The sequence below is a fragment of the Nomascus leucogenys genome, chromosome 5 (assembly GCF_006542625.1).
Source record: "Nomascus leucogenys isolate Asia chromosome 5, Asia_NLE_v1, whole genome shotgun sequence".
NCBI classification, from domain to species: Eukaryota; Metazoa; Chordata; class Mammalia; order Primates; family Hylobatidae; genus Nomascus; species Nomascus leucogenys.
Window position 1 is genome coordinate 31,285,636 of NC_044385.1, and position 20,098 is coordinate 31,305,733.

The following is a 20,098-nucleotide window of genomic DNA, read 5'->3' on the forward strand; positions in this document are numbered from 1 at the left end:
TAAAATTCTTGGACATGGGCCGGGCGTGGTGGCTCACGCCTGTAATCCCAGTACTTTGGGAGGCCAAGGCAGGTGGATCACCTGAGGTCAGGAGTTCGAGACCAGCCTGGCCAACATGGCAAAACCCCTCTCTACTAAAACTACAAAAATTAGCCGGGCGTGGTAGCACACGCGTGTACTCCCAGCCACTCAGGGGGCTGAAGCAGGAGAATCGCTCTAACCGAGGAGGCAGAGGTTGCAGTGGGCTGAAACCACACTGCTGCACTCCAGGCTGGGTGACAGAGTGAGACTCTGTCTTAAAAAAAAAAAAAAAAAAAAAAAAAAAAAAAAAAAAAAAAAAAAAAAAACTTGGACACATGGATTGATTGATTGATTGATTGAGATGGAGTTTCACTCTTGTTGCCCAGGCTGGAGTTCAATGGTGCAATCTCTGCTCAGTACAGCCTCCGCCTCCCTGGTTCAAGCAATTCTCCTGCCTCAGCCTCCCAGGTAGCTGGGATTACAGGCACCTGCTACCACACCCAGGTGATTTTTGGTATTTTTACACCTTATACAAAAATTAATTCAAGATGGATTAAAGACTTAAATGTTAGACCTATAACCATAAAAACCCTAGAAGAAAACCTAGGCGATACCATGCAGGACATAGGCATGGGCAAGGACTAAGTATTAATTGTTTAAAGTGTTGCCAAGCTCTGACCTGAACTCTCAAAGTATTCTGGTCTAAGAGGCAAGAAAGCCGTATTCTTCAGATTAGTCAGGTTGAATTGAGCTGTGATAGCTCTTCTTTTTTTCATTTCTGTTACAAATACCAGGAAGCTCTCTGAGTTTGACCTTGACTCATTTTTCAGGTCCACAGACAGCATTGCACCTCCAAAACAAGTAGAGTCCTATGTCTGTTCTACAACCTTTGCTTGTTGTAGGGTGTTTTTAAAACTATTCTCCACATCCAGGCAAATCCTCTATGTTTATAAGGAACACATCTAAAACTTCTCTTCATCCCAGCCTCTCTTCTTAGAACTCTCCAAAAAGTTTTTTTAAGATTAACAATGATTTCATCCCCTGTAGTATAATTTGGTAGATAATGGCCCATTGTTAATTATAAATTACCAAAGTAATCATCAAGCAATTGTCCAACTAACATGTGGTGAGAGCCCTTTTTGTCACCAATTATTAGTAAGAAGACTCTTTAAAAAATCTCAGGTCATAGTCCTCCTGGAGGAAACCTTTTCCCCTTGATTTAAGACAGAAAATTATGGTGGGTCCTTCTCCATTTTAATTTCTATATTGCTCCTCTTTGGTTTACATAGAGGTACAAATGTACATATAAATATTTCACCTTGCAGAAACCTGTCTCTTAAAGTTTCAAAATAACTGTATGCTAGGGAAAAAAATATAATCTAACAAAACATGACTATAATTACTAACTGAACTCCACCTCTGTGCACATGGTACTAAGTGAATGTGCAATTTATCCCTGCTGTGAGGAAGCTTACAGGCTGGGACGTGAGATATATATCCTGGCATTTATATAAGGAGCACTAGAAGGTACCAATAAAAGAGATGAAACAGGATAACATGTAAATAAATGATTTTTGTCATGGCCTCCACATTTTTAGGATCTCTTTCCCCATAAGAACACGAGTGTGTTACCACTATGCTCCTGTACAGTTTAGCCAGAAAAGAAAATAAACTTCAGACATTCTAGAATTCTATTAAAAAATGTTGTTCTTTCTTCTGATGCTCAAGTCCACATGTTAGCTAAGCACAAACATCTTTGGCTTCCCTTTTTAAAAGCTTTCTATACCTTTCTTATCCCTGAGAAGAGGATGTGCTGTTAATGCTTTAATTGCTAAGTTATATATAAATAAGATCCAGGAACTCAATTTTGCATCTTCAGAAATTATGAATAATGATTTCTCTTTCCCTTCCTCCAAGAAAAAGTGACTTATTTGGCAGGCACACTAACAGTGCAAAGAAATGAGTTCTGATGTTTCATTTAATTGAGTTATAAACATGAAAACTATCAAATCCTATGCAACCCTATTGAAGCATGTGGATGTGTGAATTTTCTCCATGTGTCTGCTCTGTGTCCTTCAGAACACTCACAGTGGCGATGAATCACTAAGGTGTGTATCAGTCTGACAGTGGTAGAAAGTGGCAAGACTGAAAGCCAAACCCAGGAAACAGCATTTCATTTAGCTCCTGGAGTACTGCTAATTGATCTCAACCCCTTCATTACTGTCTAATCCAAAGGACTCAGGAGAATGTAGCCATTTAGAAAATGACTTAACTGAAAACAAGAGCAAAATTCTAGGCCTCGTGAACTTCAATTGCTCTATTCCTGTATCATCACACTGATTCTAAGTTTATCTTTCATTTCAGGTCACTTGGAAACCCCCACTCATCCAGAATGGAGACATACTTAGCTATGAGATTCGCATGCCTGACCCTCACATCACTATAACCAATGTGACTTCCACAGTGTTAAGTCAGAAAGTTACTCATCTGATTCCTTTCACTAATTATTCTGTCACCATTGTTGCTTGCTCAGGGGGTAATGGGTACCTTGGAGGGTGCACAGAGAGTTTACCTACCTATGTTACCACTCACCCCACCGTACCTCAGAATGTTGGCCCATTGTCTGTGATTCCACTAAGTGAATCATATGTTGTGATTTCTTGGCAACCACCATCCAAGCCAAATGGACCTAATTTGAGGTAAGAGAAGGTGACTATGATTTTTATTTTGCTATAGTCCTTATCTCTCTGAGAAGTAGGGAAATGAAGGAGGCTTTTATTCCTATATGAACATAGAACTGATTTGGCATTGAATATCCCCCGACTCATAACTTTCATACACTATCATACTGTACACTTCAACTTATTATGGAAACATCAAAGTTTATCAATTTGAAGAACTAAAAACCCTTGAAACCACAATCACTATTCTCTAAGGATTTGCTACATAATCCATCACTTCATTTTCAACATATGCTTTTATTATATGTTAGGCAAACCTGATGTATGTTCTATGTGATACATTTGCACAAATGTACCTCAGAATTCTAAGGCTAACACAGTAATTCTTTGGCATGTTGTTAGCATATGGAAACTTGTGAGGAGTGTGGTCAGGGATCCAGATAAGATGAAAGAAAAGAGCTGTGATTCAGAAATGGTTTTGCAACAACCCAAACTTGATACTTGGCCAAGAATACAAAGTTGATAATATTATCATTGTTTACATTGTTTATAAAGTATTGATAGTCATAGGAAACCATTAACTTGATAAGCTTTGTGTATTTCTACTTTGTGTGAAACTGGCAGTAAAGATTTGGCAAACTAACTTAGAAGAAATCTAAAATGCTATCATTCTGGGAGATAATAGTAAAATGTGAATGTAACTGATTCTTCAAAATATCAAATATATGGAATTTGATCCAGAAAAAAATGTTCATCTGAAACAAAACCACATAACTGTAAACTTAAGATGTTACTCTTTATGCTTCCACACATATATCACATGCACATGCCACAAAACAGCCTGAGTTTTGGTAATCTCAATATTAATTGAGATAATCCTGATGTTCCTGCTTGTCTTTTGCTTTAGATATGAGCTTCTGAGACGTAAAATCCAGCAACCACTTGCATCAAATCCCCCAGAAGATTTAAATCGGTGGCACAATATTTATTCAGGAACTCAGTGGTTTTATGAAGATAAGGGTCTTAGCAGGTGAGATTGCAAAAACTATAAAAACAAATGCTGGCATTTAGTTCTGGGCATGTTGAATAGTTCAAAGTATTTTAGTGTCTTCATTGTGTGAGCATGTTATCAGTTATGCAATAAAACATGTTTGGTTAGTATCTGTGGCATTAATCATCCAGCTGTAACAGTCAGCATGTTTAATGTTTTCCATCTTAACTGCATGCTTAAAATAAGCCTTTTGAAGTTGAACTTGTAGATGTTCAAGCCTTAACCTATTGCCTTTGTCACAGCTCTATCTAGACATAAAACGTAATGGAAGAATTTGGAAATATTGAACACATACAAAATGGGGAAAATTCCTGGGCACTTGTAGAATGCTTGCTATTTCTAGAAATGACTTGTAAATGAATTATAATGACTTATAATTGATTGTAAGATATTGATTCAGTCCACAAAAAAAAAATTTAGTGAACAGGATTGGGACTTGAAAGAATTCAATGTAGAGTTCAAAGACATTCAGTAAGGGCTAATAGGTGATGTTAGAAAAGGGTGCTACGTGGGAGACTTAGGAGATCTGGCTCTGCTTTATCCTGTGCTACAGAACTAGCTTTGTGACTTTAGGCCACAAAGCTTCACTACTTAAAAATCACTTAACTTCTCTGGGCTTCATTTTTGTTGTCCATAAAATGAGGTGATTTTATAGAATTAAATGACTTCTAAATCTTCATGAGTTCAAACAATGTGATTACATTTCAAAAAACATGAATGTTATTTTATGAAAACTCCTCAAGCCTATGTTTCAGTAACTTTTCTATCTGGGTCATTATTTTTCTAGACCCGCCACTGGGTAGCTGTAGTCTGAACCCTGTTTACCCCTCTAGCCTTGTCTCCCATCCCTTTCTTTCCCTTTCTTACCGAGGCCTCTGCATTCCAGCCACATTTGCATTGCATTCAGTACCTCCAACATAACAACACTTCCTCCTTCAGCTTTTCCCCATAGTTGCCTTTTCCTGTTGCCTGACTAGATCATCTTAGCCATGTCTTAGCCTAGAGGTTTCTTCCCGTAGGAGGCCTTTCCTGCCAAAACTCTTGCTGGTCTGATTCAGCTCCTCTGTAATATTTCCATAGGACATCCCCTAACATATCACTATTGTCATTGTAGTGTACCGGCCTGACTGCTTGTCTGAACACCACGTTTTATTATCAGATCTACCATAAGGCAGGAGTGCAGTCTTCGTGACTCTGTCTTCAGTTCCTAGCATGGCGTCTGGCACATAGCAGCACATAGTGCCCTACACCTGAATACTTAAAAATATTTTAGCTCAATCAAGAATTATTTCACTTCTCTGCACCTTAGGAATATTAGCTGTAGTGTTCTTCTCTCTTGGGAATGGCAAAACTAAGGAAAATTCTCCTGTCCTCTTATAAAGTTGTGGTGGGAAAACATCCTAGTTCTTGTAAGATTCTCCGAGAGAGGCATCTCATAAATCTGATCAAGCAACAGAATGAACTATATGAAACTGCCACTTTTATAGGTGAAGATTGGTCAATTACTAGCAGATCCATGTTGCTTATCCTAAATTATCATGTTCATTATACTATTCTCAACTACTTTTAATTCATTATTTACTTAATTTGGCATCCCTATATGATTATCACTTCTGTAGAATAAATTCATTTATTTTGCTTATTTTTGCTTACTGTGTGCTGAGGCACTGTGATAAGGAACAAAAGATAAATACATCTTAGCCCTTGCCGTCAAAGAATTCACAATCTAGTGGAGGAACCCTTCCCCCCGCCCCCTCCATAGAGAGTGTGATATATACATATATATATATATTGCTGTTCTCAGAGTTATCTACAAAGTCACCAATTCTGCCTAAAGAAGTCATTTCAAATAGTAGCTTCCTGTGATCTATGAACTCTTAAGTGCTTAAATATAACTATTTCAAAAAATAAATAGAACTTGACTATTTAACATTACTGAATCTGAGTTTTAGCCATAAGCTACTCAGCAAAAACAAAGAATAAGTCTCCAAAAGTTAATTTTGTTTATTTACACAAGAAATGAAAACTTATTAAATAATTAGGACCAAGGCCATGAAGTTAGTTATGAATTTTTAGTGATTCCTCTAAGGATTCTTAACCAGAAGTTCAAATCTAAGATTTCAGGAAAAAAATAAAGTGAATTTCCACAACTTAAATTGAAACATGAATTGACATAAACACACCCATGACAGCTGCTTCCGGAAGGGAAGTGTGCAGATAACAAAATTGTGTTGAAGGGATATTTTGACTAGTTTCATAATGCCAAATGTCATTTTTTTCTGGTAGTACTTGCAAAGATTTTTTTTTATTTATTAAAATAACAGCTACAACTTACATAAAGCCTATAGAAAAAAAAACATTTCTTCTTAACATTCACTGTAAATGGTGTGAGTCTTTATGAGAATATCTTTTTCTAGCCCTCTACCCTTTGTAAGTCCATAAAAAGCTAGGAGTGCCTTTAGCCCAAGGGGGAATGTCTCACAAATATGAGAGAAAACCACAACTTGATCCCCTGGTGGGCGTGATGTTTTTCTATTTAAAGGAAGTGATTTTGTTTGATCAGATGGTGCCACTGGCCACCTTGGCAACATCTGGGGCTCCTTGTTCCTGCTGGTCAGCTAGTGGTCTCTCAAATTGCAGAGGGGGACGAAGCTGAGTGTTCATCATGTGTTGGTTCACACCTGTGTTACAGTTCCTTCATGGCCCTTCCTTTGCCTATATTTGTTTTGCTGATTTATTTGTTTGGCAGGTATGTTTTATTGGGTTTTTAATTGAATTCTAATATCTTTGGGAGGATTATGTAATTTCCTATTCTCCCCAGATTCCACCATCCCGATTTCCTTCTTAACTTAACGTCTGCATAAATAAAAGGAGCACTGAAGTGTTTCTTACCATCTTGACTTGAATATCACCATAGTTACATTTAGAATCAGCTTTTAAATGGCACTTCTCCTGATATAAAAAGTAAAATTAAGATTCACTAGACATCTCTTTATGAATATATTTGTGACAGTAAATATAAGTTGAAGCCAATTTCCTAGTTCAAGTGGTCTATTTTGGCTAAGTATGTGTTTATAATGTATAGAAAAGCACCAATTTAAAACATCATTATATTTGGAAATTCAGATCATTCTAGCAGTTATTTTTTCTTTTATATCTACATGTACAAAACAGTCTCGAGCCAATTATCCAGATAATTTAATTCTAACAAAAATACTTTTTGCTCTTATGATTACCTTACGTAAGGAGTAATTTTTGTCTAAATTGCACAGCTAGTTGCCTCATTATTGAATTTTGCTCTGCCTGTGTAGACACGAATTCCGTATAACTACAGGTTTATACTACTTGTCAGTTTCTAACTTTTCTTCCTGAATAATTCCTTGCAAAGTGACCAAGTTATGGTTGTTGGGAGAACTATAACTTTGGGTTTCCTGACATTTTCATCACTTAGAAAATCTGGTGAACGTGTTGTTATCATCTGAAGCTGCCAGTGTGAGTCAGGCAGGGTTTAACAAGAGGGCGGCGACCTCCTTCATTTTAAGCATCAATCTACCCTTACAATTTTCAGCACCTAACAACACTGCCTTGGTTCCGAAGTGATCAGATAAAACTGCTAAGAATACAATGAGCATGTTCTCCTTTTCGTTGTGGATTTAAAGAAGAAGAAGTTATAATAAAGAATAGGGTTATTTTACTATTATAGAGAAAATATTGACTTGCAGATTATAATTTAGATTTATAAGTTAGCTTTCATATATGAAGGAAGGTATGTTCTAATTGCTATTCCTTTTAATTATTTATACATTTCTCAGAGTATTTTTTTTTTCGCAATGACAATTTGGATGGAGACCTCTATGTGATTCCTCGAGAAGCCACTAATTATATTACATTTAAATTAAAACATTCAAAATTAACACATTTTCGTCTTATTTTTCAAAGAAGGGTAAGACTTAAGATTTAAATGCTTAAGCTAAATATATCATAAATTCTAAGTTTAAATCTTATTGACATATATTTTCATATATATTTTTAAACCTACTAAAATAAGGATATTTCAAGTCCTAAAAGAGGATGCCATTTCTGTGGGGGATAATATTCAAAAGAACATAACTTTTGTTCCTCTTCTTTGTAATGAGATTAAATGTGTATAGATGACATCTTCATCTTTGCTAGTATGAAGGACTGGGTCAGTTCCATGACACGTGTTTCTATAACATAAATAATTTCAGATTGTAGCTATTAAGTGAAGAGGTTAACTTTGTACATAGAAAGGGCAAGTGAAAGGAAAGCTTCTCCCATGACTACCAAGATGAGATAGATCCTGTTAATTTATTCCTTAATATGGGAATGTGAATAAAAATTGAGTCTAGGAATGAAAGCCAACTTCTGTCAACACTGGTATGCCATCTCATAGCCATGTACTTAATTCAAAAGGAGTAAACATGTCTTTCACATTCAAATTAAATTGGTCAGTGTTTTTTCCCATTGGATTTTTTTTTCAATGCTTTACATGCCCCACACGATGTCCTTTTCTGTGTCATCATATTATGTGTTACCTCATTGTATTAGCCCATTTTGCATTGCTCTAAAGAAACACCTGAGACTGGATAATTTATAAAGAAAAGTTTACTTGGCTCATGGTTCTGCAGGCTGTATAAGAAGCCTGGTGCCAGCGTCTTCCTCTGGTGAAGGCTTCAGGGAGCTTTTGCCCATGGCGGAAGGTGAAAAGGGAGCAGGTATGTCACATGGCAAGAGAGGGAGCAAGAGGGCGCTAGGAGGAATGCCATGCTCTTAAACAACCAGCTCTCCCCTGAGCTAATAGTGTGAGGGCTCACTCACTACCACAGGGATGACAGCAAGCCATTCATAAGTGATTCATCCCCATGACCCAAGCACATCCCATTAGGGCCCACATTCAACATTGGTGATCACATTTCAGCATAAGATTTGGAGGGAACAAATATCCAAACCAAATCACTCATGAAAAATGAACTTCTAAATCCAGAAGGTTGTGTTTTGTCATAGGAGGTTTTATTCCCCTAGTGTTTTCTTAGAATAAAAAAAAGAAAAACTACTTTCATTGGCTGTGTTTCTTTCTCATGTTGATGACAAAGTAGAACAAAGATGGAAATTACTGCAAAATTATCTTAGGTCTGACAATTCTGGTAGTGTAGGTACAGATAGCAACAGAAACATAACAGCTTCAAGTTTCACTCACAATCTAAAATGTCTCATATTAAAAATATTCAAGTGTGATAAACATTACTCTTCAATTTTTGAAGCAAAAGTCTGCAATACTATTTTTAGAATCAACAAATAGATTTTTTAAAGTGTCTATCATCAACTGAAAATTTTAATAGCTATAGACTTAAGCAATGGAAACAACATTGCATTTCATTTTTCTTTGTTTGCTATTCCCACAAAAGATTTGAAGATGTAAGGAAAAGTATGATTTATAAGATTTCTCAAATCCACACTTGTGGGATGGTGTACTCAAGCATACTTTGGGTTGTGGCAGTGATGAGGAAGAGTTAGTGGAAGAAGCAACTAAATAGCCTGCATTTTGAAAAGCATGATTTATATTGGTGACAATATTGACACATGAATTCTGTTAGGACATCAATAAAGTTGACACATTTTTAATTCTAATGAAAATAACCCCAGGCATTCTGCAGCTGCCCTGAGGAATTTTGGTTTCCCCAAATATATCAGACCCTTCCAAGATACAATCCTTCACATATTTTGCCCTGGACATATGTCTTCACTGGACAAAATACCATTTCTTATCAAAACCTGCCCCAAATGTTACCTCCTCCGTGAAGACTTCCCAGCTGGATATGGTTAAATTAGATGCTTCATCTGATGCGTGTTCAAAGAAAAAGGAATAAATGAATAAATACTTTAGCTATTCTCATTTAAAAACATATTTCTGTAAGATTTTATATACACTATGGCTCCAGGTGGACAGATAAGAATTTTATTATTTTTAACACCTGGCATATTGGTAATATCCAATAAATATTAAATGAATGAACAAATGAATGAATGAAGTGATGTATTAAATATGAAAAAGCAATATAATTTGTTTTCAATATATTTTTTAAAGGAGCACTTTGCTAAGTTTCAGCAGAGATATTTTTTCTAGTGACAGGTAGATTTTTATCTCACTAACCTAAAAAATTATATAAGTGACCTGAAATTTTTGAGACTGAGTGCTTAAATAACTATGACACATGTATTCATTCATTTATAAAATTATCTGTTCAGTAAATAAACAAATTAAAACTGCATCATTTAAACATAATCTAGTTTTCTAATTCATTGGAGTAATAACACCTGAACCATGAAATGAATATTGTTCCACAAGTAAGATTTTAACACATATTATTTTTTATGAGGAAAATTACCATAGTCACGTCTACACCATAATAAAGTTTACAGTTTGCTGTTTGGGGAGCGGAGGAGGGAGAGACTGGAGGATGGTCTCAAGCAAATGAGGGAAAAACTGTTGTAATAGTCCAAGTATTCCTAAATGGTCCCAAAAACAATTAGTTTTACTGGCTATGTCATAGACTCAATGTAAGTATTCACTTACTTTGAATACTTATATTGCAAAAGTTTTTTTCCTACAGAATTTAAAATGGACATTTTTCAAGACATGCCTAGAGAACACTGTTTGTATTTAGAGAAGAAATTGATTGATACACATAAGTTTTGTCATGAGTATTGATGTTAATTGATCTAGCATTTTTGCTTTGAAATGTATTCTTTTATCATTTATTAAATGGAATGTCCCATTTAATACCAACAATCAACACGTAAGTCCATTTGAAAAACAATATACACAGCGTGAATGGAAAACCACTTCAAGCCAACTAATACATTCTTTTTTTGATCTGAAGTGGTGAAATGTGAATCAACATATATACGTAGACAAGTCAGAGGTACATATTCTTACTAAATACAGATTGGAATTCAGATGAAATGAAGACAGTATATTTTAGTATTTAAGAGAATTCAAGATCTTGTTTCCTTGGCCAGGCGCAGTGGCTCACGCCTGTAATCCCAGCAGTTTGGGAGGCTGAGGTGGGTGGCTCACGAGGTCAGGAGATGAAGACCATCCTGGCTAACATGATGAAACCCCATCTCTACTAAAAAAAAAAAAATAATACAAAAAAAAAATAGCTGGGTGTGGTGGCTGACAGCTGTAGTCCCAGCTACTCGGGAGGCTGAGGCAGGAGAATGGCATGAACCTAGGAGACAGAGCTTGCAATGAGCTGAGATCGCACCACTGCACGCCAACCTGGGCACAGAGTGAGACTCCGTCTCAAAAAAAAAAAAAAAAAAAACTTGTTTCCTTAAAAATTTAACTTAGCAATGAAAGTTAAAGAAAGTACAAAAGACAAATGTACAGCATCAAATAAAATATCTACTGATTTCTCAATTAAATTTTTAAAAAGTGGAAATAGTGTAATATTGAAAATGAAGAAACCCTATGTCCAGCTACCCCTATTAACTAGTTGTGAAAACTTATGCAAATCCACTTGTTTTCTCAGGGTCTCAGGGTTTTTTGTTTAATCTGTAAGATGTAGCAGACACTTTATTATTTGAAGCAGTTAAACTCTAAAGCCATCTCTTACTCTAAAATTTTAGAACTGCCTTGAAAACAGGCATCACAATTGTATGTATCTATGTGGTCTGAGCTTTGTAGATGTAAATTGTATATTTCGCCATACCTAAATTATGGTGAAATCTCTTAAAGTATTATAAGAACTAAAGCCCCATAGAATTCATTTACAGTCAACCATTTTAGTGCCACCTGATATTGTTAATTCCACATGTAGAAAAGAACCAGACACATGGTATCACTTTAAATCCATAAAGATTATTAATTGTATAATAGCATAGACATGTGGAAGAAAAATTTACATATTATAGGAGAGGAGACTAGGCATCCAGACTCTAGCTACATTTCTTTTAAGTCATTTTATGAAGTAAAATATAATTATAAGTATTTTACCCAGGGAGAGAGCTAATGAAGCCAAGGTCGCTGGTTCAATTCCCTTGTGAGCCATTAGCTTCATTTCATTCCATTGTCATAGGCTTGCTACCCTCTTAACCCTGACTCACCATCCTTCAAATTCATACTATTGGTTGCAAAGGAAATTTGGCCAGACTGTTTGAATGTGTAAGCAAAAATCTATTCCTTCTGCTAGAAAAATAATGCAAAGGTCAAGCCCTAGAGATATGACATCATCCAAATATGGACAGAACAGATTATCATTATGATTGTTATTGTTACTATCATTATTATCATCACTATTATGTTGGCAATATAGCATCATGGTTAAAAGAGCAGGCTCTGAAATCAGACTGCCTATATTTGAATCTCAGTCCTCTTACTTATTATCTCAATGACTTGGACAAGTTATTTATCTCTTTGAGCCTTGTTTTTCTTATTTTCACAATAGGTATTATAATAGCACCTTATAGAGTTTTGTGAGGAATGAATGGGTTAACATCTGTAGAAAATGCCTGACAGCTATTAAGTAACTATTACTATTTTTTAGTTGTCTAGATCATGTGGACTATTCAGCACTTGCTAAAAAGCATACGTATTCATTTTCCAGGGCTGCAGTAACAAAATACCACATACTGGGTGGTTTAAAACAACAGAAATTTATTCTCTCACAGGTCTGGATATAAGAAGTTGCAAACCAGTTTGTCTTCTGGACCAGACTCTCTTCCAAAGCTCTATAGAAGAACCCTTTTTTCCCTCTTCTAACTTCTGGTAGCCCTAGGAAATTCTTGGCTTGTGACAGCATAACTTCTGTTTCTGTTTTTACATGGCCATCACCTCCCTGTGTGTATCCATGTATCTATAAAATTTCTCTCTTTTTTTTCTTCCAAAGACATCAGCATTGAATTTATTATGCTGCCTAATCCAGTGTGACCTCATCTTAACTTGATTACATCTGCAAAAACCCTGTCTTCCAATAAGGTCACGTTCACAGGGACCAGGGGCTTGGGCTTGAAAATATCTTTTTGAAAGATACAATTCAACCCACTACAGCAGACAAAGCAGAAATAAAAGAGGCAATAAACACCTGAGAAGAGATGGTAAAGCAGGGAGATGTAGAAGATCTGATGCAAGCACTTATTTAGGAGAAATAGATAAATAGCCTCAAAAAGTCACTAAGTTTTACCTGTAATTACAATAGAGCAACACCCTTCAACGTGGCTCAGGCAGAAACCTGCAAAGATATCTTTGGGCTATGAGTAAGAAACAGGATGAGTCAAGCAGATTTCTTCTACCTAGGTGGCAGTAAAATGCTCTGAGGATCCTGACATAATTTTGGTCAAATTATTTAGCACAATCCTGCAAATGGCACCTACCCACCCACGCCCCACCACCTTTACATCGTCAAATCAGAGATTGTGATAGATTGAGACAAATACTACGGGCCTTACACTGGAGATGAGGTATACTTTATCATCTAATAAACCCAAACTAGGTAGTGATCTGAGGCCAGTGTTTGCCCGGTGTCCTGGATGCCTCTGGGATGGTCGTGTGTTGCACTACATGTTTAAGCAAGTATCTCAGTCTAAGCTATTGTCCACTCATAGCCTGACTGTGTCTGTTTATAGCATTTCCTTACACAGGTAGTTCTGAACCAAACAAACGAAGCCTGATGGTCTTCTGCCCAAAACTGGTTAAAAAAAAATGGTGGCTTTACTCTATCATCAATTTAATAAAGGACTTGGAAAGTCCTCCTCATATCACATCATCATGTCAGTTTTTGCCTTCTGCAAAGTAATATTCAGTTTCCACTGTATTGACTCAAGTAAATATGTTCACACTATGGCAAAATACAGCTCACTGTAGCAAAACTCTCAGCGGGAGAATGTTGTACGCTTTGGTCACAGTTACAATTTAATTTAGGGGTTTATCTGTCTGCAATGAGATTATGGGAAAGAAGCATAGGTATAAGAAGAAAATGTTGATGAGGGATTCTGATATTTTAAAATGGATGAGTTTCCAAAAAGAAGAGCATGAAACTCTTTGGATCAAATTCAGATAGAAAGCTGGCAGGTTGCCTGATTTGTAATTGCATCTTGAATTGAGCTGTAATCCTCACCACTGCTGAAAACAATAAGAATAAGACAATGATAAACCACGTTTGTTTTCAATAGCAATATTTGTTCAGCATTCCTAATAAAATATTTCCCTGATGCTTTGGTTAAGGCTGGCAAGCACAAAATTAATGATACGTGTTGTGTAAGGAGGGAAAATAAAATAATGTATTTTCTAGGGAGGAAAAGAAAACAGTATTTTGTGGAGGGGTGAAAGGAAATTCTGTATTTTGTGAAGAAAAAAAGGAAATTATTTGTTAGATTTTCTGTAAAGTAGAAATTCATATACTTTTTTTTAACAAAACAACATTTTAGGTTTACAACCTATGAATATATGCTCTTCGTACACAACAGTGTGGGTTTTACACCGAGCCAAGAAGTGACTGTGACAACGTTAGCTGGTTTTCCAGAGAGAGGAGCCAATCTCACTGCGAGTGTCCTTAACCACACAGCCATTGACGTGGGGTGGGCTAAACCAAGTAAGTAAGCTTCTCATACCTGTGTTAACACTTTGCGTATTTTTAAAAGCATATTCTTTCTTTACTATGAACCTCCCCCATGTACACATCATTTTGATAGTGAAGTGTTACTGGTAAATTTTTACCAATTGCAGATTGACAGGGCTAAGTCACTGAAAACTTTAGAAGGGCCATTTTTATTAGTACCCAAATAAATTAAATATGGACACATTAAAACTAAAACCCTGGGGACCCTGTGCCATTCTTTAGATGCAAACTCTCTCCTACTTTGACATTCTTCTTGGGCCTCCTGCTCTCCCTCTGTCATTTCCTTTGCATGAAGAATGTAATTTCTATCATACCAGGCATTTGTGATAGACATGTCCATATATTAATTGGATACAGTGTACTATTGTTCACCTTCCTTCAGAGAGCTCTGCCCTAATATCTTGTAACTCGTCGCTCATTAGCAAGAACCATTTAATTGGATTGCAATAATGGAACAGATTCTTCCCAGTGGATCATCTTCAGACTGGCTATGGACAGAATTCCAGCTTGATCCAGTAAAAGGAAGCCTAGACATCACCACTGGATCCATTTAAATAATGCAGGGTCAACCCTGGACCTGCTGGGAACACTTTTTTAACAAGCATTCAGAAGAGTTCACAGAGTGATCTAATCTGTTCCTGCAATGTTAGAAACCACAGTAACTGAAATTTCAGTTACTTGATCAGTAGGGTAGTATTAACATGTTAATTTGTTGTGATCTGTTAATTTGTGTCAATCCCTGATGACAATCAGGAAAAAAAAACCCTGAATCCACCATGAGAATATGTATTAAAATCATTCTTATAGGTATAACTTGAGATCTGGCAAATAGTTTAATCAAAACTTGTCAGAGTAATACCAAATATTGAGAAATACCTGATCAGGAAAGACCCAGTTAAAACATTTTATTTATGAAAGAACACTCTGCTCACTGGGGTAATCATCTATTGATGATATAAAAAGATGAAAAGTCACTACTGGTTGGGCAATGGAACATGTGATTTTGATTCAGCCTTGAGTTTGGTTACAGCTTAAGAAGAGAGATGCTCCATTTAGGACACCTGAGTGACATCAATTGTGAATTAAAGCCAGAATTGAGGATATCAACTATAAATTAAATCAGTAGGTTAGGTTTATCTGTGTTTCCACAAAATAATCCATCTTTACAAAAAAAATAACTATCATTCTCTGGTTTTTATAAGGCTGCAGGTTTCTAATGATCTGTGACACTTGTATTGAGATCTCTTAAACCATTTTAATGGAATAATATAAGTTAATTGATGCTTATGGCTACCCTCTGAAACACCTCTGGGAAAAATACAAAGTTTTTATCTGGGAATGTGTTTTAAGGCATATTTCCATTCATCTCCCTCTTGCTCTCTACTCCACCTCACTAACTGATTCATCTTAAAAGCCTACTCATAAAGGTAGGCTCTCCCCCCTCATCTGACATTTGAATACTTCTGTTAAGATCCGGCTGGTGAATTTCCACCAATATAGGTCCTTTATGTTATAATTGCATTCCTGAAGTAACTGTGCTTATAAAAACTGACAAACCTAATAGATCTGAAGCAGCTCACTGAAGTTTCATTACCTCGGTAATCTGAACCTCTGACCTTCGGGATGTAGGTAATGCAATCTGCTGTTATTTCCATTCATACCTTGGAAATTTTTCAGATAACTATTTGTGAGCACAAAGGTTAACTCTCAGAAGAGGGTCAGTCTTGTGAAAGCTTGTTGCATTATCATTTTCTTCTTTTGTGCAACTTGCTATCTTAAGTAAATTAACTAGTCAATCCTCTGTGAAAGGTGGCCTATTTTTTGCAATTTTAATTTTAAATTGCTGTCTTGATTGGATAGGAAAAACATGGCATACAGTCTAATATGCTCAAAGGCAACAAACTATAGATATACTTTGCAGTGGAAAATCATGTTTTAAATTTATAAATATTTGCTTATTAAAAATCACCTTCATATATATATATATATATATATATATATATATTTTAAAGCATGGTCTTTTTCTATTATGACCCTCCCCATGTACACATCATTTTGGTAGCAAAATGTTTCTGGTAAATTTTTATCAATCACAGATTGACATGTATATTAAAAACTTTTGAAGGGCCAGTTTTAAACATTAGTATCACATGCATGATATGTGAGATAAAAGCATCCCTGTGTTACTTCAGTTCATTTTTGGAAGGCAGATGTTGCAAACTGGCAACACAGAGGCCATATTTCCTTCCTCCTCCAGCTTCCATACACTGTTTTGCCTACAATATTTGAAAAAATAATATTTGCAGACATTTAAGAATTATACATAAAGATGATTTGAGGATTCACTTGACAAGTCAAATGATGGGGTGAAACAATACCCACATTTCTGGAAGGAAACTATCAGCTGGAACTTGCTTCCCCTTTAGACAGATCATGCCCTAAAAATCTGACCCAGTCCCCATTTTCCTGGTCCCAATAGACAGGCGATGTTTATCCCTCCTTTATATGATAATAAAAAATATTTTGCCCTAAGCAAAATACACCAAAGATAAATTATATTGTAATTTTGAAAAATCACAGTTTTTGTAGGAAGAAAAATACCTCACTTAAATTATTTATACAATCCTCAGAGAAGCACAATGAGATAGAAACTGGCCCATAGTAACTTACCAAAAATTATAGAAAGTACCAGTTCCCAAACTCAAATTTAGGACTCAGGCATCAAATTTTCTATTTCTCATGCGTTTAGCCTTAACAGTCATTAGCACTTTAACAAGAAGGATTTAAAAGGGTCCTTCTCATTTTGACTGCTCAGTCTAAAATAGAAGGCAAAATAAGAAAATGCCTACCAAAGGGAGTACAGTGGAGAGATAGTGCCTCCTTTGAAGCTGATTCACTAAGGAAGTCAGTGGTGGCCAGAAAAGAGCAGTAAAACACTGGAAGGAGTGAGAGGGCAATGCTTTGTAAAATAGGAAATGAAAAATCATCAAAATACTGCCTACTTCACTGTCTGTCAAGAGCTCACCCCAACCTTCAGATGTTCATATCTTGTATCATATAATCCTCCTGGTCTTGCTCTCTCCTTCCTCTGTTGTTCCATCTTCTCTCTTTCTCTATTTCCTTTTTTAAAATGTTTTTGTAGAGACGGGTTCTCCCTATGTTGCTTAGGCTAGTCTCGAACTAATGGGCTCCAGTGATCCTCTCTCCTTGGCCTCCCAAAGTGCTGGAATTACAGCCATAAGGGACCATGCCCAGCCATTTGTCTATTTCTCTTCCTCTACCCTCTCTCTCTCTCCCTCTCTTCCTATTTTCCTTCCTTCCTTACAGATATATTTATCACCTTCTCTGTCCTGAGTACTCAGTGAACTCTCTGGAAAATTCATAAAGTATGAGGGTATCATCATTAAGAGGGCAAGTGTAAAACCACAGAAAAAGCATTTGTCTCATCCTGATATCTTAATCAGAAACTGCCAGGTTTTATAGCTAGAAGAATATCTAGCTTTGCCTGAATTTATCTGATTAAGGTGGCAATATCTGTAAATAATTCCAAATCTCATCTCTTCTAAAAAGCACCTACCATTGTTGCCTCACCTTGTTCCTCTGTTCTCTTTTCCATCACTTTAATTATCAAATAGAAGAGACCACATCTGACTTTTCCATTGTCTTCCTTCTCAGTCACTTGTGCACCTGTTGTAATCTGTCTCTCTTCTCTTGTACTCTACATGGTTTTCTTAAAGTCATTAGTTATCACCTCATGACCCGTTTCAAAACTCTCTTCTCAATGCCATCCTACTGTGTTCCTCTTGTATCCAGCACTGTGAATGCTCCCTTACGAACTGTAATTCTTCCCCAATAATCATTACTCCCCTCTTCTCGCCAACTGCTTCTTCTCATCCCTAAATAAAGATGTTTCTCAAAGTTCTTTCCTGAGTCTTCCTGTCATACTCCTGTTCTCTCGTTGGTGATTCCATCTATACTCAAGGTTTCAAATTCTTCTAATTACAAAAATGACAACAGCCAACATTGTATGCAGCCATAGGAATAAATAATTTTAAAATAGACTTTGGGATCAGGGATACTTAAATTTAAATCCCAGTTCCAATATGTTTTGGCACTACAACCTAGAACTTAACCTGAGTTCCAGTTTTCTAATCTGAAATATGAAGATAATAAGAATAACTGCCCTAAAATTTATTAAGGACTAAATGAAATAATATATGTTTAACAATTAGTAATCACCTAGTATTTGTATAAAGTATTATTCTATTTCTAAAATGTGCATGGTCCTTTCAATAACATTTTATAAAATATATAAAAGGGGAAGCCATGTCTAGTGAAAGCTTGGAAGTTGATTTTGCAAGACTATTCAGATAAAAGTGTTTCTTTTTTTATTATTATTATACTTTAAGTTCTAGGGTGCATCTGCACAACGTGCAGGTTTGTTACATATGTAAACATGTGCCATGTTGGTGTGCTGCACCCATTAACTCGTCATTTACATTAGGTATATCTCCTAATGCTATCCCTTCCCCGACCCCACGACAGGCCCCGGTGTGTGATGTTCCCCTTCCTGTGTCCTAGTGTTCTCATTGTTCAATTCCCAACTATGAGTGAGAACATGCAGTGTTTGGTTTTTTGTCCTTGCGATAGTTTGCTGAGAATGATGGTTTCCAGCTTCATCCATGTCCCTACAAAGGAGATAAAAGCATTTCTACAGTGAGTTGAAGATGTATAAAGAATATATATTATTTTATAATTACCTGACTTGGCTAAAAGATAGAAATTTAAAAATCTGTTAAAATGTTGAAAACTTAGGCTGGGTTCCATGGCTCATGCCTGTAATCCCAGCACTTTGCGAGGCCGAGGCAGGCGGATAATGAGATCAGGAGATCAAGACCATCCTGGCCAACATGGTGAAACCCCGTCTCTACTAAAAATACAAAAATTAGCCGAGTGTGGTGATGCGTGTCTGTAGTCCCAGCTACTCAGGAGACTGAGGCAGGAGACTCACTTGTACCCGGGAGGCAGAGGTTGCAGTGAGCCGAGATCGCGCCACTGCACTCCAGCCTGGCGACAGAGTGAGACTCTGTCTCAAAAAAAATAAAAAATAAAGCGAAAACTACTAACTATTGCATGGCATCCATTCTCCTCTTTTTCTTTAAGTGATAGCCTTGTCCTTTATCTAGAAACTGCATTTACTAACCTCCCTTGCAATTAGTCATGGCCAGGTAGTATGTGTTTGTGTCAATAGAAAGTGAAAGACAATCTGCATCTTTTTGGGTATTAACCAGAAAACACTGGGTATCTGCCTACTTGTTCTCTTTTAGCCCTTCCCCTGGACTGGAATGAGGACATGATCATGTTCTCAGTTTCAACTATGCAGTCGTGTACAACACCCAAAGAGATCCAAAATCCCCATAAGAGAAAGTTCCTGGGTTCTTAAGTGACCACATGGAGCACAGTCTGTTCTGATCACTTTGAGGCTATTACATGAGATACAAATTAACATGGATTTTATTTAAGCTATTGTATTTTGGAGATTTTAGGTTTCACCAATTTCGCTAACTAACTCATTCTCTGTTTGCCCATATCAATTTACCTTAAAAGTAGAAATTAGCTATCCTGTTTTTGTAACTAAATATAAAATGATGAATAATTAATATATCTATTATACTCTCTCCTTTAAATACAGTTTTCTCTGGCAG

General features: G+C 36.3%; 1 protein-coding gene across 1 annotated transcript in view; it reads left to right on the top strand.

Annotated features, from left to right (window-relative positions):
* USH2A (usherin) overlaps positions 1-20,098 on the top strand; it is a 795,293-nt gene that overhangs the window by 535,083 nt on the left and 240,112 nt on the right. The window contains exons 42-44 of the mRNA XM_012506628.2: positions 2,386-2,720; positions 3,610-3,732; positions 14,203-14,366. Of these exons, the coding sequence (XP_012362082.2) occupies positions 2,386-2,720; positions 3,610-3,732; positions 14,203-14,366 (622 nt within the window). The remainder of the gene's footprint in view (positions 1-2,385; positions 2,721-3,609; positions 3,733-14,202; positions 14,367-20,098) is intronic.